Raw genomic sequence first — 27,177 nt, forward strand, 5'->3', positions numbered from 1 at the left:
CGGCCGGTCCCCAAGTCGCTGTAAGTAGTCTTCTTCTAGTTTCTTCAACTTTTCCGTGCTTATTCCGGATTCATCCTATATGAATATGGATAGTTCAAACAAGACCACTGTATAAGCTAAAGGAGCCATCTACACCAAATCTTTACAACCATATCTGAATAGAGACGGCGGGCGTAATAGAATTCCTACAACCTATGATCCACTGCTCACTGAGTCACGTGTTCTATCTGCATAACGTGTCGTCACGGCAGCAGTGGATTGACAAAGACTGGTGCTGTTCAGTCGAACATTTGGGTAAGTCCAATGTTTGTGTTGGATACTACAGTTAAACTAGTTCAAGAACACCACTGTGTGTCTGGGGCAAAGGATACAAAAATGAACGCCTTACTGCAGTACCAATGTCCCCCGTAAGGAAGCAAATAATCAAACGCCGGATCAACGATACCTATTGCTATCTACGTGTCAAATATCATCGTAATACACCTAGCGGTTCTAGATATTTCGCCAGACACGCACACAGTAGAAACGATATCTCAGTTTTTCGTGGAGGTAAAAAGTGCTTTTCTTTGTTAAAGATAACTTTTGAAAGTTTGCCGTGACCACTTTATTTACCACCTGCCTATTAGATCTATTATCAAGTACGGATACATACATGGGATTGAATTATTGAAAAAAATGCTTGCTACGCATGTTACAATTTGGAGTTCTTTTATAGAATTCCAATAGTAGCTATGCAAGTGCACATATATTTCTAAACGCAAGTCGGCGTTGCTGTACCGCCCCATGAAAGCGTGTCAAATTTGAACCCGGAAGTAACAAAATACAGTCTTGAACTTTGGGACGTGATCTATCGTGCTATGAAGATAGCTACCGAGGTAAATCATGCAGTACAAAATGTATTGACTTTTGTCAAAGATTTGACAATGCTGTAAGTTTTATTCCACCTACTAAGTCTATTTTTTTATCGTCTTACAAGAAAATCTCAAATTTTACATACCTGAATTCTGGTCCACCAGTCACCGAGTGTTGCTGGCTGTGGAAGAGCCGAAATCTTTTCTCCAAGGAACAGAACCAGTTTCTCCTCCTTAAGGGCCTCTCTTAAGACGCGTAGGGCTGCCAGGAGACCCTGATTTACCTGCCCAGGTGAGCTCATGATGTTAAGTGTTCCTGTTCTCTCTTCACCTGAGTGAAGTCGCTAAACAAATATCGATAGGCATCAGTGAACTGTTTTGGGGATTGGGCCGTCCAAAGATGGATTTTTATGGGGGTGTAACTAGGGTGATAATTTTCTTTTCTTTATACGTTACAAAGACATTTATTTTCAGGGTAAAATAAACATTCAAATACCATAATTGTCCTTTAATTATATTTCATTTAAGTGGGGAAAAATCAGTTTACTCGATTGTCAAAAGATCCGGCACAGCTCCAAATTTCTTTATTGTTCACGAATTTTATAAGTGTACACGGACTGTACGTTAATTATCGGCTACACATGGACCATAAGCATATTGTGGGTGCATTCTCCACCCCCTCTCCCTATCAACACTAATTTGTCCCGTTACGTGTCACTTGAACCTGTATTGTTTTCTACTGAATGGTTTCTGTGGGACTTTCGAACGTTGGACGCCCCCTCATTGCCGTGCGCTGACTCACAGAGGGTAGAGGTTTCACTATCAACCGTACGTGCCGTCTGAGAAAGGGCGGCTAGGTTTCGTTCGTAGAACTGTTGACAGACTGTCGGGGACAGGGTTCACCATTGGGGAGGCTTGTACAAGTCACGGGCCCGCTATCGCTCGGTGACAGTTGGCGACTTCAGGTATGTCAGCTGTACTCTTAAAATCAGATCTTGCAAGGAGGTTTTTGACACAGCAACTGTTGTGCTATTTTTTTTACCATCCAAAGGGGGAGGGGGGTTGGCGACCGTAACTATATTTCTCTCAACAACGGTTCAAAGATTACGTCAGAATAATAAGTTCAAGTTGGTACAACTGTCTATCATTTTCGTTATCCGCTATCAATAAAGGGATCCAAGTCTTTGTTTTGGCGTACAGTTTTTTTGTTTTGGCCCGCCCTAATTATTTGGAACAATAGATTGAGTAAATAGGTTCATAACCTAGCCTAACCTGTACTTGTTGTATTACAAAGGAGGGCGTTTTAAGTTGTAATGTTGCGGTTCTTCACGGAAAAAAAGCGAGATCTTTACCGAATCGAGCACACCCTATCCTGTTGGCGTTAATGGTGTAGTATCCGGTTACGTAATACTATGATGTCATTATTTCCACTTTCTCTACTTCCTCTTTTCGGTAAAGTTCAAAATAACCGACGTGGTTTTCGTTACACTTCACTGAGCCCCATTGAAAGAGTATTATTCAAGAGGGAAATCTGGACTGTGAGAGTGGTTAGTTTTGTCAACGGTTTTTAAGGTAAGGAATTATGGTGCGTTTTACGCTTGTAAAATTCTGTTGTAACAGATTTGTTTTGTGTATGTACGTGAATGCACGCTTATCTCAGAATAGCTCCAAGAACAGCTGATATCTTGGTATTAAATTTTTTTTATTCCACCAAGAAAAAATATGGTCAGCTCGACAGACATGTTTCTCGCTAGTTACACGTTATTCATGCATTGTTATCAACGTTGATCAATGTTGTGACTTGTGTCAAACAAAGCTATTATACATGTACATAAAGCCCACACTATGTGGCTGGCTACTCTAACATTCTGTATCCACGGTGTTTTGACCACGGAAGTGGCATGTTTGTGTTTGTACTAGCTTTCAAAGCCCATGTTGTAAGCAGGAAACACGCGTCGTACTTGCCAAAGAGAACAATGTTACAATAGTTAAAGATCTAGGTCTACAATGGACAAGGCAATTATTGTTCGTTACATGTCATTTAATCGTAATGTAAGGGGACTCCAGCCAGAACAGAATCGAAATTCATGTAACACAGGACATTTTTATAAAAGAAACAACAACAAAATAACACAAAGGTGGGGTCTTTCCAAACGTCTTGGTTCAATCGTCACTATTCTACTATAGTAATTTGATGTTCCATAGAGGAAACAAAGAAGAAAATGTAGGAATTGGACAAATTTCAAATTTGTAACATTTCACATTCTACAACGTTTGCATATCACTAGTAAATGATAAGATATACCGGTGGACATGTGCTTTATAATCGTCAGATTTTCGTGTATATTCTATCTTTATTGGGAGTTTACCAGGGCGTATATGTTGTCAGTTATCATTAGGCCACACCAAGTAAATCTTATGGATGACATCAGCGCGCGCATTAATTTTCGCCTGATTTCAGAAAAAAAAACAATGATTTTTTTTCTTCTGCAGGGATGGTCAACATGGCGATAAAGTACCAAAATGAGCAAATATATTGTGTTGTAGCCTAGTAATTGTACTTGTAGAAGTGACACTTGCGAGGTACCCAGGACTGTAGTTGTAGAAATGAAACCTATTGGATAGTTGTAAAGGTGACACCAATATGGAAGCTATGAGTGTGGTTACCAACTTTGTTGGTGATGCCAGTCTACCACACTAGTATCACTTTTACCACACCAGAACATGTCTTAAATACAGGAATGAATGCCTTGTCCGCTCTGGTACCATTTTTACAACAGCCTATTTTTGAAAATGTAGCCATCTTGTTTTTTTCCGCCCATTTTGTTTTTTTTCGCCCTATCGCACTATTTTTGCAGTCTGCAGAGGATGTCATCCATAAAATTTACTTGCTGTGGCCTTAGCGTGTTTATCCGCCACTCCTAACTCCAGTTTGTGCACCTGTTGTGTGTGCACCGTAACAGTGTCTGCCTGATGCGCCCCTCCAACAGGAAATGTCTTTGCGCTGACTGACCCCAGAAATACCGCACCTGTTTTGATGTCCTTGTATGTGGGGCAGACTAGGAAGCGATGTGACTTTATGTGCCGTGACAAAGGAGAAAATCACATGATCTGCTATATGATTCTACATTATATGCCACGGCACACTGTTCTTGTAATTGATCCAAGCACAATGTTAGAAGGCTATGACGTAACGTCGCAAATCCGCTGTGGCAGTGCAGCACGAAAATCGATAGGCCAACTAGTTTGCGGGCTCGAATTTATATTTTCGGCAGTAATAGAATTTCTATTACTGCCAAAAATATCATTTATAGAATACATCTGTTACCGGTATCCAAAATGTTAGTAATACGTACGTCGATGTAGGTTAGACATCCAGGTAATAAGATACGCCAAAAATGGTTACTCAAGCAACTGGATATGGTTTTGAAACGGCACAGGCAGTTTAAGGCCTGTGACACCTGTAGATTCTCAGTCGAGCAGTTATATGGCCATAACTTTTAATGTAACCATCTGTTTTCAACAATTTTTGGCCAGTTAACGTAATTCACCCATATTCAAAATATGATGACAAGAAAATTGTGGATCCTCACTGTTTTGGGTTTAGAAAACCATTTTTTGGTAAAAAATAGGGATGCTATTAAAATGGGTCTGTGCCCACTATGAAATGATTGTCTAACTAAGTCATATTTTCTGGAGTAATAGATTATATCTCTGTGATATCTAATATGCCTGGGGATCTTGCCGCTATACCTAGGTAAGGCTTCATTTTGGGGCAAAAACAGATTTTTTTGACAATTTTTGGGTATTTTTCGTACAAATATCAATACAGCCACGGAAATAAAAGATATTGCAAGAAGACCCGCTTGATTTCCGAAGGTCTGAGGCTTAATGAACCAAAATCTGCACAAAACTCGTAATAAAACTGGTGCCCTGATGTGGGCAGGGGCCGACGAAACACTACTTACCCTACAAGAACTGCGTCCAAAGACATGTTTGACTGTACGTAACATTAACCGATGGTAAAATATGAATGTTTTATGTCTGTATCTGTTAAATCGCTGTAGTATCAATGCGAAATTTCGCAAGCAGTTAGCCTTATAAGGCATCAGTCAACTGCCATACAATCATTATGGGCTAGAAATATCGATTTATAGCATTATTTTGCTGTTTCCTTGAAGTATGAGCGCCTCGCTGTTTTCCCGCCACTCCACACCCCGGGAGGTTGGAACACATGTTCGGACTGTACCACTTGCAGCTCTCGCGGGGGTGCCCTTTTGTTAACCGCTTCTAGTTATGTGGATATTTGATAAATACTAGATCAATATCTTTAACACTCAACATTAATAAGTCTTAAAAAGTAGTTAGTGTAACCCATACATCGTAAGTTCCTGTTTTCGCAATGTAACATTAGATACTGACATTGGACCGTTCTAAAAACACTCCGGCCCGGCGGGGTTACCTAAGGTCACGCAGTGGTTCGAATTTCATGTTCGACCAAAATTGTCACAGGCCTTAAAGTGCCCGTGGGTCATACGTAGTAATACGTGATTACATAATCGGGTAGCCTATAAATCCATGCACGGCCGAAGCTCGTAACGGTAATACAAAGTTTCCCCGTACAATATTTGCATACATAGTGTCTGGCTGTCTGCAACCTGCTACGCCTTAAGCCATTTTGACGAGTAACAAATCATCAGAAGGCTTACGGGGCTCAGAACGGATGTTATGTCTGCAAGTGAATGAAAACAACGACTTCCTGACATCGACCAATATCAGCAAGGGACAGTCCGTTATTCACCACGAAGTGAGCTACCCGAAATCTACAAGAAAGATTCAGTGATCCTTCATAAAGCATTGAACAGCTGTTGCACATGTATATTAATATGTTAACAAAGACAAAGTAATCTCTAAATCCAGGGGATGTAGCCCTGGCTGGAATTTGAGGCCACAAATTTGTCCCGGATATACCGCGGGGGTACCTCTCGGTCTCGTCGTTTCACGATGAGTTGACGGCATTTAGTTGTTGCCGGGCCTGGGTTGATTTGAACTACGTGTTAAAAAATCCAGGGGCCCGACCGTGACCCAAAATAGCCCGGGAGCTACAGGGTGTAACTGTTCCACGGGGCCACGTACCGGTCACCTGCGATACAACAGAAAAACGGCCCATCCCATAAACTACCCTGAGGGGGCCCTCTTTCCAAATAAAAACGTATGATTACATGGCTTCATCATATTTGCCTGGTTTTCCCACAGTAACAGACAATGGACCCAACGATGGCAGACGTGATGAAAATACTGATAGAAGCTTGTTTCGGGGAGAACAGCGCAAAGTACAGGAAAACAGAAAAGGGTCTGAGGCAGATACTGCAGACAGAGTACAACGACAACATCGAAAACTTCAGACAGCGTTTTGTCCAGCCAACATTGCAGCTGTTGACAACTCTACAAAACCAGGTATGCCTTTTGTTTGTTCCATATGGATCCATTCGAGATCCTGTTTGTTTCTTTGTTTGTTTATTGGTTTGTCTTTATGTGCAAGTTTGTTTTTGCTGGCCCGGGTCCAACTATCAGTAGCTATAGATCTAGAGTGACAGGAAGTCAGTGAGAGGAAAATGGCTTCAAAGGACAGACTTGTTTCCTTTGCCAAGAAGGTTTTCGGTAGCGCAAGTGTGAGTATGTGTGAGTGTGTTTGTGTGTGCGTGTAGATGATTAGCTCAGATAACTCTATAAGGCCTGGGTGCAGTGTTAGTTTGTGGGTAGGTCTTGATGAAATCTTGAAATGGTGAAATTTTTGGGCCCTAGTGGCTTGTTACGGTACTGCAGCGGAACGTCCGGATTCGATATCTGGACACGCTATGGTCGTGATGTTTGAGTGATAGGTAGCTCTTGGGTTAGGTTTGTTGTAGTTCTGGGCCCATAGCGGCTCTTTTGGATCTGCAGGATCCGGTTTCAAACTTTCAAACAAAAGAGAAAACCCTGCTAATATCATATATGATTTTGCCTTTGTGCTCAGGGAATCCCGGTTTCTACACCCAAATACCAACTAGTACACCTGGTTTCTCCTGACATCACATATGAGGCAGGTGATATGTTCTTTCAGGTAAGCTGATGTGCTTTTACAATAAGTCATTGATAGTTTTTTACACATGACACAGGGTACCAGTGAATAAACCAATTAAGTAAGTCCCAAAAATAATAGTGTACATAACACCACAGAACCGCCTATCGAATTTCAATTCTACAATACAGATATTCTTTCAGCCTCTCCATTTAATAACATAGTTTTCCGAAAGTAAAGAAGAAAAACTGATTTTCAGTTCCTAATTATATAGATTCTATGCTACATGTCACATAAAGGCAGCTAGTATTAAGTTGCTATTAGTTATTTGTTGTTAGTCATTTGCCGTTGTATTCATAATCCTTTAAACGTTGATGCATTTATTCAGTTCTTATCTGTGTTTCTGTTATCACTGAAATTACCAATATTCTTCTTGCGTGTTGTGTTGTATTTATTGGTTGCTACATAGTTAAATAGTTTTGGTAAATTAGACGGGTACACCACGTATAGATTGTAATTCTTTCGGCAATTACGTCGCTATACAGTTAATGTTAAGTTCGGATTGCACCGATAGTATTTGTTTCATTTTATACTGATGAAGGCGACAGACGTTCGTCAAAACTTTCACTGAAGAATTAAAGAAGGTTGTGTAACGAGGAAGACTTTCTTCAACATCTCTATGTATTTTTCAGGTGGGACAGTCAAAACCCGGAACCCTGTCACTCAAGTTCACCAAATATGACAACGTCCGAAACGTCATCAGACTACAGAACTCACACGTTCCCGAGAAGGACTACCGGACAGCATTTACCGACCAGTATCTCCAGGACCTTCGGACGCTGGCTAGCAACACTGGCAACATCGGGGATGTGCTGATGAGAACGTGCATCGTCATCACCAAGGATGGGGCGGTGGCGAGAGTTGGAACATCCAGCATTATGGAAGAGGTTGGTACCTTTTTGATGACGCCTCAGGGGCTAGTGTACATGTAACAGTAAAATGTGCGTCCGTTTGGAAAGAATTTCCAGAATTCGATAGGAATTTCTGGGATTTTTCGATTTGCTTTATGGGAGACACTGCACTCAAGTTAGTATTTTTTAACAGTGCCACATACAAGGTACAGACAGAAGGTAAAGGTAGTATTTTACCTCACCAACCGAAGTCAGGGACCCATCTTTACAACTGGGTGAAGTTAGAAAGGTCGTGTTAAGTGCCTTTCCCAAAGGGAACAACGTCTGGGCACGAACACAAATTCACACAAATAAACAAAACAAAAAGATTTTCACGAAGCGACATCACATTTCTATGCATGTAAAACTGTCCATAGTCAAGGACTTTACTTCACTCACACATTTGGTACAATATTCCTTACAATCGTTCGATAATAAGATGGCATGTAAGAAAATACCTGTTCACTTTTATCACAAGCTTGGTTTATTCTTGTTTTCTTTTAGACAAATATGAACGTTATCGGCAATATGACCCCGGAACAGAAAAGCGCCATTGCAGAGAAACTGGACAAGGAGCCGGTACTGAGGACATCGGGCGATCGGGACGACTGGCTGGCTCTGGCTGAAAGGCTAGAGGCTGAAGAAACCTTAGAGGAAGGATTCAGAGCGGTAAGTTTTTTTTTTCTTTGCTTTAAGACAGATTAACAAGGACAATGATTCACTGCCCTTAAAGGTATTAACTTAATATTTCAACAGTGCCATGTACAATTTACTACAAAGGACAGATTGTGAAGATATTCGCATAACCTTTTCATAACCTTTTGAGCCCATCCCTCTCCACCGTCGTCGAACCAAAGTCCCGTTTTTTGCATTGCCGCGCCAGCGGCAATGCCTTATGCCCACTATTTACATGGTTGGATGGTTGGATGGATCAATGGTTCAAGCAATGTTAACCCAGCCCTTCCAAAGCCCCTTCCAAAGGCCCTTCTTTTTGCTGGAAGGTGACAGTTCAAAATTAGTAATGACCATTCGATACAATGACCATACTCATATGTAGTTGACCCCTAAGGGTACACAAACATTAGGGAGACAAGCCAATCCACTGGACCACGCTCGCTCGCGGCTAATCGCTCGCTCGCTCACTCGCGGCTAATCGCGGCCGAGTTTCATGGCTTAGTTAGACAATGGTACATTCCAGGCGAGTATTAAAACTCTCTTCTAGACGCATGTTACTGTATGTGGTCCAGCGTAATAAATCTACGCTTTAACTCACCATGTTTAGATAAAGATATATCACAAATTGCATCAGAGGGAACTTATTTTGTAATGAAAAATAATGCATATTCATTCAAGGGTCAAAAAGTTTTACAAAACCTGTTTAATGTGCCAATAATTCATGTGACATAAATTATGATAATGAGGTAAAGTTCCAATATCCCCTTTTGCTGCATTTCCTACTGAAGTCGCTAGGTGTCGCTCTCAGCAGTTCAGTCATAAAATACGCGGCAATGCACAGCTTTTCTTAAAAGATTTCTTGTTACACCAGAGCCGGGCTGAAGTGAGGAAAGTCGTCCAAAGTGCAATTCCAAGGTCACGACATGCATGACAAATACCCTGCAGTTATGCTACACGACTCCACAAATTCTCTCTCATGAATGAAGATTATGTTTTGATTGGCATTTTAATGTTTTCTTTTCATACGCAATGTATTTGATCTGATTGAGTATTCGGACACTATTTTTCGTCAAATATGTTGCGCTTTTCTAGTACATAAGCTCTAACCTTGTTTTCTTCTTTACACCTAAGAAAATGAACGCATGCACCACACCTGGCAGTCCTACGATGAAACTACTTGAGGTTCTGGGAAGACGTGACCCAAGATATCCCACTACCCGTCTTCTAGACCATCTCAGACAGATGGGAAGGAACGATGCCGTCGATGCCTTCAACCATGCAAAAGAAACGAAAAGAAAGAAAGGTATCTTAAGTCTTTATCTGTTGTGTCACTATCGGACAACGCTAAAGTTTCCCTTTTCCTCCATGGTAGTCCTTTATATTCATCTGTTGTTTACTCCAATATTCTGTTAACAACCCAAAACTTCATCACTGTAACTAAGCGTTTTTAAAACACAGTTGCCCTGGCATTTTTTGTAATTTGTCCAATTATTTCATCATTGGCTGGAAAACTGGACTTGCGTTTATCTTTTCTTGTCATACTATGCACAATGCATTATTTTCTGTCTGACGTGATTTTCATTTGCTTTTCATTCGTACTTGATTTCTCTTCGTAAAAAAATGTATGCTTTTTTATGTAAGGGGTAGCGTCAAAATAAGTCTTGTACTTGAGTGCGCCACCTCTTTGTCATATTGTATTATTGTTTAAATGTTTGTATAAAAAAAGTTGTGGTGTACAGGCTTTGACGTCATTGTGTTGATATTGTCTTCAGCTTGCAATCATATTATGTTGTCTTTTAGTTACAGATTGGCAGAGGACCCGCTCACAAACAGTTGATTTGGTACGTTGGTTTATTGATGCTTTAAATAATTTCATACAGATATCATGATTAATGTCTTACTGACTGAAAGAAATTTTTCTAACATCAGACAAAAATGAACAGAGACATTGGGTAACCGGTCGTTTCGTTAGATTGTCAGTTCGCTACAGGCGTTTCGCCACAAGATAGAAGTTGTTTCGCTACTTAGCACTAGTTCCATCTATAGGGTACACAAGGTACTTGACAAACCTGAAATGTTGTTTCACTGAGAATATGCACTTGATCTTCATTCGGACCTAGATACTGTTATTAGCCTAAATCAAGCCCATTTGTGCCATCTGGCAAGTGTTCGCTCAGTATTGTTTGTTACATAACTTTTTAAAGAGATAGTAGAGAGCCATATATTCATTGAATTATCATTGGCATTGGGTATTGAGGAATTGAATTTCATACATTTATCTCAGGGTGTGCAGCTGCGAGTGCAAACTCTGAAGCTCTCCAAGCAGGAGTCTGGGTCGGACCCTGGTGTTCCAGACACCGCCGAAAGGCTGCACTCGGACGCGGAGGAATGTCTCAGGAAAGTTCAGCGGAGCAACACGATGCCCACAACAACACAGGTCCAAGAACAGACAAGCGTGCCGGTACAGTCAGTGTCAAGCACGGTAGCTACACAGCCGCAAGAACGACAGCCAACAAGTGTTCCGGTACAACCCATGCCGAACACGGTACCTACACCAGCACAACAACGACAACCAACAAGCGTTCCGTTACAGCCAGTGTCAAACACGGTACCTACACCACCGCAACAACGACAACCAACAAGCGTTCCGTTACAGCCAGTGTCAAACACGGTACCTACACCAGCACAAGAACGACAGCCAACAAGTGTTCCGGTACAGCCAGCGTCCAATCCGGTACCTACACCACCGCAACAACGACAACCAACAAGCGTTCCGTTACAGCCAGTGTCAAACACGGTACCTACACCACCACAAGAAGGAAAGCCAACAAGTGTTCCGGTACAACCCATGCCGAACACGGTACCTACACCACCACAAGAACGACAGCCAACAAGTGTTCCGGTACAGCCAGTTTCGGACCATACCATAGAACCGTCCTATCCTCAACTGGTCAGTCAGCCTCAAGAGCAAGTGAGTGAATCAATTACAGTCGACATTCACGCAACCGTGACCACACCAAATGACCTCCAGTTCCCACCGTCCACCGACCTCCTTGCCAACCCTGCGTATCCAGAAGTCGAGGCTGCCGTCGCAAACTCCCAAAGAACATGCCAAGATCCACAACCCATAGCCACCCACGAAAACCCGGCAGCAACAACACAAAACGTCAAAGCTCGCCAGAACTGCGAGCTTGAAAACAATCCTAGCTACCCGGCCGTTAGCGATGCAGTGATTGGCCCGATAGAGTCTGTTCAGCTGCCGTTGGAGACGGGGGATTTGAATAGCAATGGTGCTACGGGATTGGTGGGTCAGAAGGCCACATTAACCAATCAGGAGTACCCATCTGTGGAACGTGCAGTTCAGTCAAACTAAAGGAAGATAAACTGAAGTGAAATATTGAATTGTGTAATATCTGAGGAATAATCAACAAAAATATAATATGCTCTTGTCGTGTCAACCGTTTTGTGAAAGATTTTGTGTATTGGACTGCCTTGTGCAAAATAGACATGTACAGTATTTCTTTAACAACTTAAGGTTTGGGACTGCATCTGTAAGCAGCGACACCTATATCTGCAGTACAATGTGAACAAGAATCTAAATTGTCTGCCGGTTGGGCAGCTATGTCGTCATTAGACGGAGCCATGTAGAAATGTACATACATGTATATGTGAGAGGTATTGAGTGTCAATCAATGCAAAGTTACTTTTGAGAACTGTTGTAATATTTCCTTTTTTGATAGTTTGTTAACAAAATTTTCTGGCGTTGACATGTTGGTTGAATAATTGTTTTATTGTGTGTATCTTACCATCCATGTGTTTTATTATGTATAGTATCTTCTTCTTTCATTACTGCTGAGCCTCTGTAACAGGGATTACTAGCAGAATCTTGCTATCAGACGGGACAACCAACAGCCGAAAAATAAGTGTCAGACTTTCTACGTGTTCAAGCCGCCTTAACCCAACGGGGTAAGTGCTGTTATAATAAGTACGCCTTTCCTTTTTTCTGCGATCGTGTCGACGTGTGGCAGCTGTAGGGCTATTGTGTCTCAGCCTTCATGATCAAGTTTTAATATTTGCTTTGGAACAGACGAGGGCATGCGGCACTGCAGTCAAGTTAGGTAGTAACTTATTTCAACAGTGCCGCATACAAAGTACAGACATAAGGTAAAAGTGGTCTTTTATATCCCCGACCGAAGTCAGGTACCCATTTTACACCTGGGTGAAGTGAAGAAGAATGTCGTGTAAGTGCCTTTCCCTATGACACAATTGTGCAACGTGTATACTATTGGCATAAACCTCTGTCTGGAGCTGAATCAAGAGACTCTTTATCAATCGAGTGACTGGAACATGGTGGAAAGGTCGTCAAGTCAAGTCAAGTCGAACGAACAGGTATTCTCACGAGAAACATCACGAGAGTCACACTGAAGTGGTGTGTTTGTTCCTGGGAGGGACGCTATGACAAGGTCCACGCATTCGCGTGATGATCACATGACTGAACTTTGCTTAACACGAAGGGCGCTGGGATCGATTTTGCACGAACAAGTATGGCTGCCGTATGCATACATCGTTACTTTTAAAGTCTATGCCTGTCAATCTTGTGGACTATACCTGACATATCTGCCGTGGTACTGTCGCGAAATCCGAATTCCTAGGTCCTACAGTTTCTATTCAAAGACAGCTGTCACTAACTGCCCTTATCACTAACTGTTAAGGGCTTGATAATGGTTGGTAGCTTTTGAAACGCTACAATGTTGAACCGGGCCATATTCTGTCATGCTATCTACAGGACTACACATGTGTTTTGGTGTGCTATGTAAAAGCACTAAAGAATTGATGCAGGAATAAACAAAAAAATACAATACGAAGCTTCTATTCACTTGTTTCAGAAGATACAAATACAACATCAAAAGGAGGTAATTGGTACAACAAACTCCTCCTATTTGACCCCATATATAGTTACACGCCCTTCACTCATTCTGATCATCCAACAAACTCACAATATCACAGATTAATGCCTTAACTTATGATTCTATGAATTCATTACCTTTGCCAACCAGTCGACGTCGCCACATGACATATCTAAAATTTATATAATTTTAAGTATCCCTGCATTTACGAACATATCAGAAGAATAGCGGTACTCATCAATAGTTACAAGAACACAAACAACGGCAGCTTTGCAAAATCACAGTTTAGGCCATGTGAATTCGGGATCCCAAAACTGATGCAAGCGTACGTAAAAGTTTACAATTTACCTTCATGATTAAATATAAGTGTTTAGGGAGGTTAAACAAATGATATACCGAACAATAGATTTTTTTAACTTGAAAGTTTATCTGTGTTGGTAGAAGTCTTCTTGAAATAGTTGAATTTGGATGAGTCCAATTTTGGTGTTAGAAATTACAGTTCAACTATTTCAAGAATAGATTTTTTCTTCATTTTTCTTTCAGATCTTCTTCTTTGACTTTGGAATTGACTTTGGCATTTATATCCCCTTTTTCAATATCTTGTGTTGATTTTGCAAAGCTGCTTTGTACGATTTACAGGATGGTCGAAACGATTTAAAAAGCCTACGGACGAAAATTAATGGATGCGTGGATGTCAATCAAATCAACATGGCCTTCTATTTAAAAAAACACAGGCATTCTGAAATAGAGACGTTCAGGTTTCTTTAAACTGTCGTTGGGAAGTCTCATTCTTCGGGGAGGAAATAGCAAGTCTTGATTACCTTTATCTCCCGCTCATTATCTGTTTGCACTTCGAAATATCCTTGAAGCTTGTATGTACTACCCTCATAATGGAATGAACCAGTCCACTGTCCATCATTACCGCTCTGCAAATGATCTGAGCCCTCGCCATTTTTGAGATAATCATCAAATGCCTCTTTTAGCTTTTCCTCTAGCAAGGCGTCAGTCCAGATTCCTGGATCATACACAGTTTTGAAAGTGGGAACAAACTTAAGGTTAATGCAGTTCTTTGAGAGACGTCGAGCCCGCCCTAGTTTGGTCTCTCCACACCTCAAGCCTGGCTGATCACCTCCAGCAGCGGCTGCACCTCCATTGTTATTTGGTTGTAGGTGTTCATCGCTTTCTTCTTCTTCACTACTTGAGGTGGCTTCATTTCTTGGTGGACTTTGTTGTCGCTTTCTGCCCTTGGCTGGTTGCTCCTTTTGGGGAACATGTGGTATCTTTACATCTTTTCTCCAGGACAGATAGACCCCATAGACTCCAGTCGGAAGCCCGTCTTCATTGGGAAGCGTCTCTACTTCAGCTAGGACGACACCGCTTGCCACGGCCGCGAGCATACATCGAAGGCAATGACATGCAGTGATCTTTGAATGGCGATCGTCGACCATCCATTCATGCATGTGATTTATAGCATATTCGTATTTCACCTCATTCATTATTGTTGGCTAATTGCCTCACTTGTCCACGTTGAAGGATCTCTAGTTGTTGAAGCTGGCACGCCCCTGGAAAGACAAAGGCAAGGTCAAGTTGTTTCTGCCTCTTATGTTTGTTCGTCGTAGGAGAGCTGTCCTCAGAAACAAAGATATGTAGGACGTGTCGACGTTTTAGATAATTTTCTAATAAACAGACGAGTAATAAATTGACAGTCATTTTCACGTCATCACATTAAGTTTATTTTTCTTTCCGCAATCTTTCAGAGCATGTACTAGTCTTAAAGTTCAGCAACTTTGCCATGCATTTAGTAACTTGCCAGTAATTTCCATATATTACACTGCTGTCCAATATGTCAACCATTAGTAACATTTTGCGTACTTCCAATAGCTACTCTGAAATTGCACATTGCACATTTGGTAATGCATAGGTTTATTTTTGAAAACATGTCATGTTACACTGTCCTATCCGTTGCCTGGCGCTTGGACACAAATGTTTGACTCACCCAAACCCACCGTTCTTGAACTGTTTTCCAACAGTGCACTCCGACGCTACCACTGTCACATGACTGTGCGTTGTGTAAGGTTTGAAGTCCACGAACACGGCACGCGACGTTTTACACACTTGCGCTACTGTGTCTCCATATGTTTGTTGGATGACGTGTTTCCCGATAGTGAGCAAACAAAGACGAGGTGTTGACTTGCAAAATGGCTAGAGTAGTCAGGTAGGGAACTAGATTATAGGTGCCATGCTGAGATCATTATTTCCGCAAAAGACGTAGTCCGAAATTCTAGGATGTGAGGTTTTAGTGGAGGACCTTGTTTCTAGTATGATGTTGAAGACTTGGTTAAAAATTAGCTCTTGACGATAAAGTCGACCGTCATGGCAGCCATGTTACCTGCGGGTCAACGTAGCTCCCCGACTGATCCCAGCTGGCTGGATAACTTTACTTGTACCTGGACCGAGAAAGGGAAGCTAACGGCGGCTGGATTTTCAGAGGATATGGATCCTGGTATGCGACTATATCTAGCAGCAATCTTGCCCAAACAATGGCCACGTGCACTAGAAATGGTCATGGACCAGTTGGATCATACTTTCATTGGCGACGCCTCAATTTCTTTTTCGTGTAACTGGTCTGACAGTTCTGCATGTTCTTCTGCGTCGACCGAAGACTGTGTTGAATTTTGCGTGGGGCCCTTCCCAGCGGCTATGGTCCCAAGGTATCAATTTCTGCAGACTGTAGAGAAAGCTCTGGAAAAACGACCAGTCGGATTTCTGAGAGCAGAAAATGATCTTCTTCTTTTAGAGCGCTTTCACGAACATGTCTGCAGTCTCAAATGCCCCGCAGAGCCACTCAAAGGCGCAGCTGGGAAGGTAGAAGAACCACGAAAAACGTCTACTTTTCAGGAATCAGTATCAGGTATGTATAATCACAAATATCTAAATTTTCCCATATGATACTCTTAACGTTATGATCACAGTGTTGTTCAGAGATTAGGCATGAATGATGTTCGGATCTGAATGTTTGGCAATATTTAGGCGATCAGGTTCAGGCGAATAGGGCTATTTGTCAAAAGTGCACGATTGGCGGTTCACCCGTGGACGCGTGGTCAGATAACTTGACGGCTATCCCCCATTAATACAAAATAGGCTGTCAGAAATTTTTATACCCTTACAACACAACACAACACAACACAACACAACACAACACAACACAACACAACACAACACAACTATAGTTCACAAATGGAAGTGTTCCAATTCAGTCACTGCAACTAGTATGCTTGCATAATACATTGGGGATGAGAAAAAATCAGTTTCTGATGATGGATTCCTCTTTCGGTGTGACAGCCGAATTTCTACGTAGAGGGTAAAATTAGTTTATAGAGAGTGGATAAAGCTATAGGGCTTATTCACGTGACGTCATTACCCCTTACTCCAGTGTGCCGCCATCTTGGGGTTCATGCGCTACAGTAGTACAGCGATTTACAGCGTTGGTCTTAAAATGTCCGAAGAAAGTGAAGTGGGTTGCACCATGTTTGACTATGCAAAGAGGATACAACATCAAGTATTATTTTCACTACATAAATCGGGTGGAAATAACGTATTTTTGATCAGTGAGGGGCAGTTTGACCCTGTGACTCAGCATCTTCGAGCACGGCAACAGTGACAGAGGACTATTTGATAGTGTGATTGTGGCTTTTTTACACATAAACTGATCAGTTCAAAGCGTACACGTTAGTGTCAGGAGGCATACAACCACTTAATATATGGAAATAGAGATCGGGTTGGCAGAAGGTGCGTTGTGATCGGGAAAGTTCCAAAGTCTAATGCACTAAGACGGAAACGCGACTGTGGTTAGGTTACGTTGCTGTTCACAGACACTGTGATAGCCAGTAAACGTTGTACTTTTGTAGAAATTCTTCATAGAACCTGGGGACATGTTATTTCTATCATTTCTCGTCTTTGCTGTTTGTCCGGCTCTGTTTTTCTGGCCTTCCCGCTTCAGTGGAGTGTAGGTCCATGTTCAGATTTACGTTGTGTCGGAGCAGGTACCCAGTCGACATAATTATCTGGCTCATCGTTTACTGCAGTTGTCCAGATTCAAAATGTGTACTAAAGACATTGGTTCACAAAATTCTACTAGTAAGATTAGATCTTCTTATGGCAGAAACCCACATTTGTTTCCGAGTCGTAACACTAGTAACGTTACATGTAGTCCCTTTGTATGTTTGTTCCCGGCTTTGCTTGTTATCGAGAAACGCGAAACAAATTTTACTTTTACCCGATGTGTGTAGGCTTTACCAGCGCTAGACCAACATCCCACCACAAGTCAAAACACCTTGATTATGAACCTAAACGTTTTTAAGGGAAATTGTGCTTTGCATAAGAAATATTTTCAATTTTCATGGAGACTTGCATAGCGAGCCGCTGTGAGCCGCGCTCAAAGTGAACCCCCAAATGGCCGACACCGCTCGTTGCTATGGCGTTCGGGTAGTTGCTAGGGGTGGATCACGTGATTGAATAATCCCTATAGCTGTCTCATTTGGGGCTATAATAATCAACTGTATGGGACTAGCTCGAAGGCGGTGATCAGAAAAGTTTTGAGACAGATTTGGCGGTTCATCGCACTATGAATACATATGCATGGTTCACGGGTCCTTCCGCAAAACATGAGTTGGGAGACCTCATACCTCCATGAAATATTAAGAGCCTTTGTTGATTTACTGTTTCATCTTGTCTCATTCATTATGCAAATAAGGCTGGAATTACTACAATCTGTGTTATTTATGATTGTCTTCACAACAAACACATATACTGTCTTTCGTCTGGCAGAGTTTACATTTTATGATAAATAAGGCAAATGACTTGTGCATTTACATAATCTATGCATAGTACTGTACAAAGTACACATGTCATACTTTTCTGCTAAGGGATTATGACACACTTAATTATGCAAATTAGACTCTTATTTGCACATTATCTAATAAGTGTATTGCTAGATGTGGCGGCCATTTTGGATTTACTGAGCTCATCCGGGGTCATTGCACAAAAACAAGGCTAGACAGTCTCCATTGCATTTATGCTGTAGTATAGGTAGGCCATTTTCAGTGGTAGTTTTGCCCCTCTAACTTGAAATACCGCAGAGTATGTGCCTGTCATGTGTAGAAAACATTGTTTTGCACATTTTGAATTCCATTTCGGCAATTTTTATTCATTTTTCAATGTTTTTGGTTGGTGAGTTTATAGCCCGTTTGCCAAACCCCATTTTTCCTGGTGCGTAGCACCGGGTTAGTCCCCAGAGAAGCGGTTGGTTGGACCATTGGACCCTTCAGCCGTTCTTTGGTTTGCATGGATGCATACATCAAGCCTTTCTTATTATGCCCTTCCATTTCAAACCACGTAGCATAAGTTGGGAGTGATACGGCCTCACACGCTGAAGGGCGCAGGATCGAGTCCCGCAGGGTCACTTTTTTATTCCCCATTTTAGATATGTATCTTGTATTTACAACGTTTTCATCTTGCGAACAGGGCATCGTTCGTTTTACACGCCTTTTTCAATTTTTTTTCTTGCACTCAAAAGACGTGCGGGGCGTTACGGTCGGTCGGACGGCCCGTGTGGGGAGGGGGGCTTGCCAACGCCTCGTTGCCTTTCTACTAGTTGTTTCTTTTCTTGCGATTTTTCTTTTCTTTTCCCTTTGCAAACATCCTGCATTTTTTTAAAAAAATGTTGCCTTTCTAGTTGTTATATATATTACAATGTACATTTTAAGTAATGACTTGATGGGTTTGATGAAAGAGCTGGGCTGTCTACCTGGGCTGTCTACCTGGGCTGTCTACCTGGGCTGTCTACCTGGGCTGTCTACCTGGGCTGTCTACCTGGGCTGTCTACCTGGCCTGGCTATCACGTCAGGCTACTCAGATCCCCCCATTCATAGCCCCATCATATGGCACTCAGCGGATTGACAGGCATAGTAATTGCTAATCTCCAACCTGCCAGTGACCTGAGGCTGGCCTGTCCATGTGCACCACTGGCTGGGCCCTTCGGGAATGTGTCTGGGAGGCATTCCTTGCAGGAACACGAGTACCAGCACTGTGTGTAGTAATAATTATGGGGACGTGTCCCAGATCCTAATTTTGAAGCTGTTTAGTCTTGCATTTCAGGACTACATGTATTCCTAAAAGCTGTTAGTCAGGACTATTCCTAAAATGAAGTATTTGCAAAGTAGCAAATGACTCCTATTTCACATGTTATATAAAACCTAGTCTAGAAGATACTCCTTTATCATTATATTTTGTAAAAAGATCTTATAACGGTGAGGTTTTCTTGTTATTCTGGCAATATGGTATTACTAATATATGTACCAGATTGGTCTGAAAATTGCAAGCTAGTAATTACTTAGTTAATATTTTGTTTGTTCATATATGCCCCTGTGGTGCGATCTTGCCTGGCCAATCTTCTCGGACTCCTACCTTGTTGTGTTGGGTAAATGTTTGACCTAGAAAACAGAGGTTCTGGGTTCATCCTTTGACATGTCACAAAAACTGTGCTGGTAATACAGGACTTTCCCCTGGACTCCATCCAATTGTACAAGGGGGTACGAGAGATTATTGGCAGTGGAAGGAGAGGATTGGGCTCTGTCCTGGACACAAAAATTGTACAGCGGATAACAATCCACAGCCTCTAAAAGGCTATGTGACTATACCGACAGGGTCCTCCCCAGAGGATGGAACAGGGGCGGCCCTCCATTATGTTCCTGGCCCAGCACCACTATAACGTTACTACTTTTAAGATTTAGTGTGTTTCTTCCTATTTGCCTGGTTAGGTTTGCTAAAATTCATGACAATTTACAGATTTTTGTGCCAAGCGGTGTCACTTTTCCAATCAGCATTGGCTGCAAAAACTTGTGAATGGGCGATGATCAAAACAATAGTCGTTTCACTATTGCTAAAGGAATTGCTATTATTCTTGGAGAACTTGACACCTTCTGTCATTGCAAAATGATCCCATTTTGATGAAAACACTTAAACAGTGCAAACGTGTTTGCTTCACAATCTTTACACTTTACAATGTCAACTTGTCAGAAAATAAGATTAGGTTTTCCGAAAAATAGTCATCTTACCGTCAGGTTATTTTTGCCAGTCTCTCCGCTATATACTAAAAATTCTGGGGAGAAACCTGACCAAGATTGTATATGTCAATATGGCATACTAGTATATAGAAAAAGGGGGTACATGTAATCAGTACAACTTTAGCTTTACAGTGATTTATGCTCGTCTTTTGTACGAGCTGTGATTTTCTGTTCTAGAAGATTGATATTCAACAAAGAAACAAATTTCACACATACACACACGCACACACACGCACACACACACACACACGCACACACACACATACACACAGTGCTGGTACTTGTGTTCCTGCAAGGAATGCCTCCCAGACACATTCCCGAAGGGCCCAGCCAGTGGTGCACATGGACAGGCCAGCCTCAGGTCACTGGCAGGTTGGAGATTAGCAATTACTATGCCTGTCAATCAGCTGAGTGCCATATGATGGGGCTATGAATGGGGGGATCTGAGTAGCCTGACGTGATAGCCAGGCCAGGTAGACAGCCCAGGTAGACAGCCCAGCTCTTTCATCAAACCCGTAATGACCAGCTAGATACTCATTACTCTGTGACTGGAGTGTAACCTCCAGCGACAGAGTCTTGTGATCACTTTATGCGTTGAGTGTTCGCACCCACAACTCTATGTTCCGTTTGCCGCAATCGAATGTGGTTTGGCATGTCGTCTATACTCCGTTGCGAAATGATGCACATTCTTTTTATTTTCACCCCTACGCCATCCGGTAAAGTGGTTCAGGTCTTCGTTATGATAGCGCATTAAGCCTTGAATATCGTCAAGCAGATGTTGTCGTCGTTTCCAGTACTGAGGTTGGTTTGACATAGTCATATCATTATGCATTTTATGGTTTGAGAAAAAAAAAACCTTTTCCCTCGTATCGTGGAACAGCAGCTGAGCTGGCCAATGGGCGATGGGGTTTGGCAATTACTTATCTCCAAGCAGATATGGAGTTATATATATGTCCACAGCTGTCACTGACCCACTTTTTAAAATGGTGTGCGTAGTTGTTTTCATTTGGTGTCGTTCGATTAAGACGCTGATTTTACTGTTGATGCGTACAAGACTGTGTTTTAGATTTGACAGTGATAGGTATGTTAGCTTTTAGGTAAGTTTTTGGTATAAGTTGATGTGATATGTTCTGTATGCGATATAAACACCAAGTCATACACCACAGAAAACATCACAACTGACATAAAACATAATTAGGCCACAGAGTATGTTACCTACGGTCGACCAATTGTTTATGTTGATTTCTTTTTTTAGCAAAGATTGCTGCTTGGACATCACTAGCTGTTGGGTATGTATATATATTTCATATTGGTTACTCGGATGTTTAAAGACAATGATTGGTTGATCAATTGATTGATTGATTGGTTGGTTGATTAATTAATCGAAGACTCTTGCTTCCGAATACTCTTGAAGGCAATGCACCTACTAGTAATTAGCTTCATTATATGTATATTTTGCTATTTCTCCTTGCTAACAAATCTAGTGGTTGTATATTGTTGTGAACCCTACCACCAAGTACTATACTCAAGAAAATGTTACAGTTTGTACTTTTTACAAATTATTTTTTCTTTGCCACCAGTGGGGCATTTATTACCAGCCAAGTCTACAGTTTGAGGGATGCCTTTAGACACCGGACCAATGCTGTAAACAATGAGAACAGACCTTCCTCCTACATCTACCCACCTACCTCACTGCCAGATGAAACACAAGGAACACAAGGTATAGAAAATTGACATCTTATGGAGACCCCAAAATTAATATGTGAGGGCAAAAATGGGCTAAATATCCAGTCCATTCTTACCCAGGCTTGGTTTGTCTTATGTTCACGGCCGTGCGGTAGTGCCGTGTGGTAGCGCCTTGCGGGAAGCTGTGTGACAAAAGTCAGTCCTTTCAATTGAAATCTCTGAATGAAGCTATCTCACATAAATTATTATTATTGTTATATTTTCACTAGCCTTTGTGTGCCTGTCTGTCTGTCAACAAGATATGTCAACATAGTCTGTGTAACACAAACTCCGCTGTCCAGGGCTGTAACTGGCCCCTCCCCGCGGATGTTTGGCGGGCTGCTATAAGCGAGATTTAATCAGACTAATGTCAACAATGGCTAGATCGATTGGTTTGACGATTGGTTTGATTCATACTTGGTGTGACGTCATTGGCAGTCATAATTGGATCATCTGGTAAAACATTGAGTATGTGGAATATCATGGTGTAACAAGAGACGGGTGATGTATATTTAGCTCAAATGTGTACAAGTCATGGTATGTTTAAGGCAACCTAAGCAATATTAGCCAAGGTTAGTGCTGTAGAACTTCCATTATCAAACTACTACTTTTCTACATAATTACAGTCAAACCTGTAATAGCGGCCACCTTTGCATACCAGCCACCTGGCCATAGTGGCCACTTTTTGTCGGTCCCTTGGATTCGTAATGATTAAGAAATAGGCTTAGCGGCCACCTGCCCAACGCAGCCACGGCCACACGATTTCCGGTCCCGCAGACACAGAAACACTGCCAATTACGGCCACGGCGGACGGCTGATCTACGGTCCGGCACGAATTCGGCCATACAGCAGCCGTATCGTCACCCAACGCCGGATTTAAAACCTCTTTATTTTCAAAACAAATTTGCCTTTTACCGCCGACAAGCGAGGTCATATAAGGTCCACAGACGACACCACTATTACGAAGGTAAATTGTGGCAAAGTTACGTTCTAATACACTATCGCTGAGGTTAATTTACATTACAAAAACATTCTAAATAAATTGTTACACAGATAAAATTACATAAACTTCAGACTATGGTGGATTGTATTCTAACATTTATTAAGAGATAAGTCTAAAATGACAGGCTTTTCTTGTGAGGACTACATTAGCATTATGGTGGAATCTGACGTGTGAACGCGGGAGGGAACACACGCACGGCGAACGGTATGAAAGGATACAAACCGATTCAAGGATCAAAGAAATATGACGATACCGGTCTCTTCAGACAATGTCAACTGTAGAACATTTAAAACTTTTATTTAGCTTTTGTTTTCTTAATACATGTACATATAGTGTAACAATCATTGCAGTACATGTACAGTGCTACACATAAAAGCTCCTTGATTAAAAAACCATGTGTAACTATTTGCTTGTGATCAATCAATCAGCATTTTCTCTATAGCGGCCACCTCTCTATAGTGGCCAATTTTGTCCAGTCCCTTGAGCGGCCGCTATAGACAGGTTTGACTGTACTTGAAAAAGATGAAGGAACTCTATTCCATTCCATACCAACATCCAAGGAGCAAGTATTCGATGTCACAGTGGCACAAGGACGAAGTGAAATCTAATTTTTGTGGGTTACATTCTTACCGTCAGGTTATTTTTGACAGTCTCTCCACTATATACTAAAATTTCTGGGGAGAAACCTGACCGAGATTTTATATGTCAATATGGCATACTAGTATAGAGAACAAGGAGGTACATGTAATTATAGTTGGTCAGTACAACTTTAGCTTTACAGCGATTTATGCTCGTCCTTCTTGTTGTACAAGCTGAGATTTTCTGTCCTAGAAGATAGATATTCAATAAAGAAACAAATTTCACACATACACACGCGCGCGCGCGCGCACACACACACACACACACACACACACACACACACACACACAGTGCTGGTACTTGACTGTGTTCCTGCAAGGAATGCCTCCCAGACACATTCCCGAAGGGCCCAGCCAGTGGTGCACATGGACAGGCCAGCCTCAGGTCACTGGCAGGTTGGAGATTAGCAATTACTATGCCTGTCAATAAGCTGAGTGCCATATGATGGGGCTATGAATGGGGGGATCTGAGTAGCCTGACGTGATAGCCAGGCCAGGTAGACAGGCCAGGTAGACAGCCCGGCTCTTTCATCGAACCCATGACTTGATATGCCATTTGTATCGTTCTACGTATAATTTTCGACTTGATGTTGAAGCATTCAAGCTAGTTTGGGTGGGAGGGCGATTCGTGTGGAGACAAATGTACGATTTGATACCTAATCCCCCCGTCTCAAAGGAACGTTAAGACCTACAACGTTTGATTGCAACGTTGTTGTTGTGAAATTATAGACTGTGTAGTGTTTCTTATATAATTTCGAAACACCGAATAGTAATGTAAATCATGCACAGTGCAGGTGGGGTTTACATAAGAAACATGTTGGAAAAGTATCGGCGCGTGCATCTAGAAATGTGTCGGTTTACCGACGTCATTTTCGTTGTAGTAGGCAGCACCATTCCATTTGCATGTCCATGTTGGGTTAAATGTGCAAGGTAGGTTTATATGTATTTACTTGTCCAGATACTGTAAATGCAGAAATGTTCACGGTGGATTAATGTTCACGGTTTCAGTTTCGTGGTAACCACTTCACCGCGAACTTAATACCACGTGCACCGCGAACATTTTTCTATTATGGTATTAGACTGAACGCGAAAATTTTTCTAGTAATGGTATTAGACTGCAGTCTATGGTGTTACTGCGAAATTAAAACCACCGCGAAAAGTCATTTTCCCCGCTACTGCGAAATTAAATCCGTGCAAGTTAAATGAATGATTTACAGTATAAGGCTATGATTGTCTTGTGACATATGATTGTGCACTTCTGTTTGGATCAACATCTAACCTGAATCTTGTAGTATTTGAAACAAATCAACACAAAACAAAATTCAATGGGAAGAAATGAGATAAAGCAATAGATAAATCAAAGCTGAAGATTTAAAGAACAGATATACAGCACATGACATAAATTATGATCAGCATAATTTACTGGTTAACTAGACACTTAAATAAACCATTCATTCATTCATGTTGTTGACGGTACAAAAAAGGCTGGATGCTAAAATTGGTTGAAAAATCAAACATTTAAGCTACTAACAACAATTCGTAACGGCAAACACATGATTAATTCTCTCCCTTGCTTTCAAAATATCTTAAGTTATCAAAAAGGTTTAAGGTATTTAACCAAACAGTAACAACTGTCTACTGATCTATTGATATCGAAATATTTCTATAGTATCTTAATAATCATAACCTCACGCCTGTGATGACTTCGAATGACCTCCAGTTGTTACCAAAAAAACAACATATTACACAGTAACGTAACAGAAGACTGACAGGAAAGCAATAGGTGGGCTCCATTAGCTTGCTTTGATTTTTGGTTTTGTGTTGGATGTAATATAGGGAAGCTGCACCGAAGACCTGTCATCTACCAGACCTCCCCGTGCAGTGCATTGTGATGTGAGATCCTTTGCAAGAAGTTAATTGCGTCACACTCACGCTATTAACTCAGCTTCTCTCCCGAAATACGCACCGGGCAGCTTTTTTAAAAAGCTTTCTTGTTTGATAACCTTGCAATACGACCCGTACAAAGACTTTTTGCTGTTTCTATACCTCTGAGGTGTGCACAATAAGAATCTGAGTGATACCACTCAGTCATCCTTGGGCAGTCCACACAGTATGCAAATTAGGCGACCATTACGGAAAATATTGTTATTGTCAATATCACAGTTGTTACACATGGTATCAAAACAATTTTGGTGTCTATGCCCGTGTTTTGAGGGGCAAAGAATCATATTAAGCCATCACAGTAAAGATACACCGATATTTTGTGTTGAATAGGCAAACAACATGCAAATTAAGGCGGTCATTGTGTCGGTCATAGTGTGTTTATGTGAATATCTTACTTACTACACATGGTATCAAACGTTTTGGGTCTATCCCCATGTTTTGAGGGGTAAAGAACCAGACTAAGCCATGTCAGTATTGATCCTACAAATATTTCATCACAGATATACAAGAATTAACTTCAGGGTATATCCGAGCAGTTAGTGAGTAAGTGTAGATAACCGTGCCCTGTAGTGTCCATTATTGTCCATACCCCGAGGAATGTCCATATCCTCAGTAGTGTCCATACCCCCAATAGTGTCCGTACCCCCAGTAGTGTCCGAACCCCCAGTAGTGTCCGTACCCCCAGTAGTGTCCATATCTTCAGTGGTGTCCGTACCCCCAGTAGTGTCCATATCTTCAGTAGTGTCCGTACCCCCAGTAGTGTCCATACCCCCAATAGTGTCCGTACCCCCAGTAGTGCCAGTAGTGTCCATATCCTCAGAAGTGCCCGTACCCCCAGTAGTGTCCATATCTTCAGTAGTGTCGGTACCCCCAGTAGTGCCCGTACCCCCAGTAGTGCCCGTACCCCCAGTAGTGTCCATACCCCCAGTAGTGTCCGAACCCCCAGTAGTGTCCATATCCTCAGTAGTGTCCGTACCCCCAGTAGTGTCCATATCCTCAGTAGTGTCCATACCCCCAGTAGTGTCCGTACCCCCAGTAGTGTCCATATCCTCAGTAGTGTCCATACCCCCAGTAGTGTCCGTACCCTAGTGATACAATGTCTGTGCTCATTGAATTATACTATTGCAACTGAATTGTTGTATTCTGGCGTGATCGGAACTTACCAATTTTGGATTATCACTTCTTTCATAAAGTCATTTACAAACACAACTTTCATGCCATGTCTTTTGATATTGTTAGCACGCCTGTCTAGAACCCTCCATGAACGTAGCAACGCACGTACTTTTGACGTACTTTTTT

At 41.8% G+C, this 27,177-nt stretch overlaps 2 protein-coding genes across 2 annotated transcripts in view; both read left to right on the plus strand.

Moving 5' to 3' along the window:
• Positions 1–1,009: 1,009 nt before the first annotated feature.
• Positions 1,010–10,283, plus strand: LOC118429339. The gene is made up of 7 exons (XM_035839819.1): positions 1,010–1,143; positions 6,108–6,308; positions 6,868–6,954; positions 7,605–7,859; positions 8,367–8,531; positions 9,669–9,840; positions 10,264–10,283. Exons 2-7 carry the CDS (start codon positions 6,117–6,119, stop codon positions 10,281–10,283), a joined length of 891 nt encoding a protein of 296 aa, XP_035695712.1. The 5' UTR covers positions 1,010–1,143; positions 6,108–6,116.
• Positions 10,284–15,657: 5,374 nt separating this feature from the next.
• LOC118429779 overlaps positions 15,658–27,177 on the plus strand; it is a 19,521-nt gene continuing 8,001 nt past the window's right edge. The window contains exons 1-3 of the mRNA XM_035840412.1: positions 15,658–16,355; positions 21,824–21,857; positions 22,149–22,288. Of these exons, the coding sequence (XP_035696305.1) occupies positions 15,818–16,355; positions 21,824–21,857; positions 22,149–22,288 (712 nt within the window). The 5' untranslated portion in view covers positions 15,658–15,817. The remainder of the gene's footprint in view (positions 16,356–21,823; positions 21,858–22,148; positions 22,289–27,177) is intronic.

Source organism: Branchiostoma floridae, chromosome 13 (genome assembly GCF_000003815.2).
Source record: "Branchiostoma floridae strain S238N-H82 chromosome 13, Bfl_VNyyK, whole genome shotgun sequence".
NCBI classification, from domain to species: Eukaryota; Metazoa; Chordata; class Leptocardii; order Amphioxiformes; family Branchiostomatidae; genus Branchiostoma; species Branchiostoma floridae.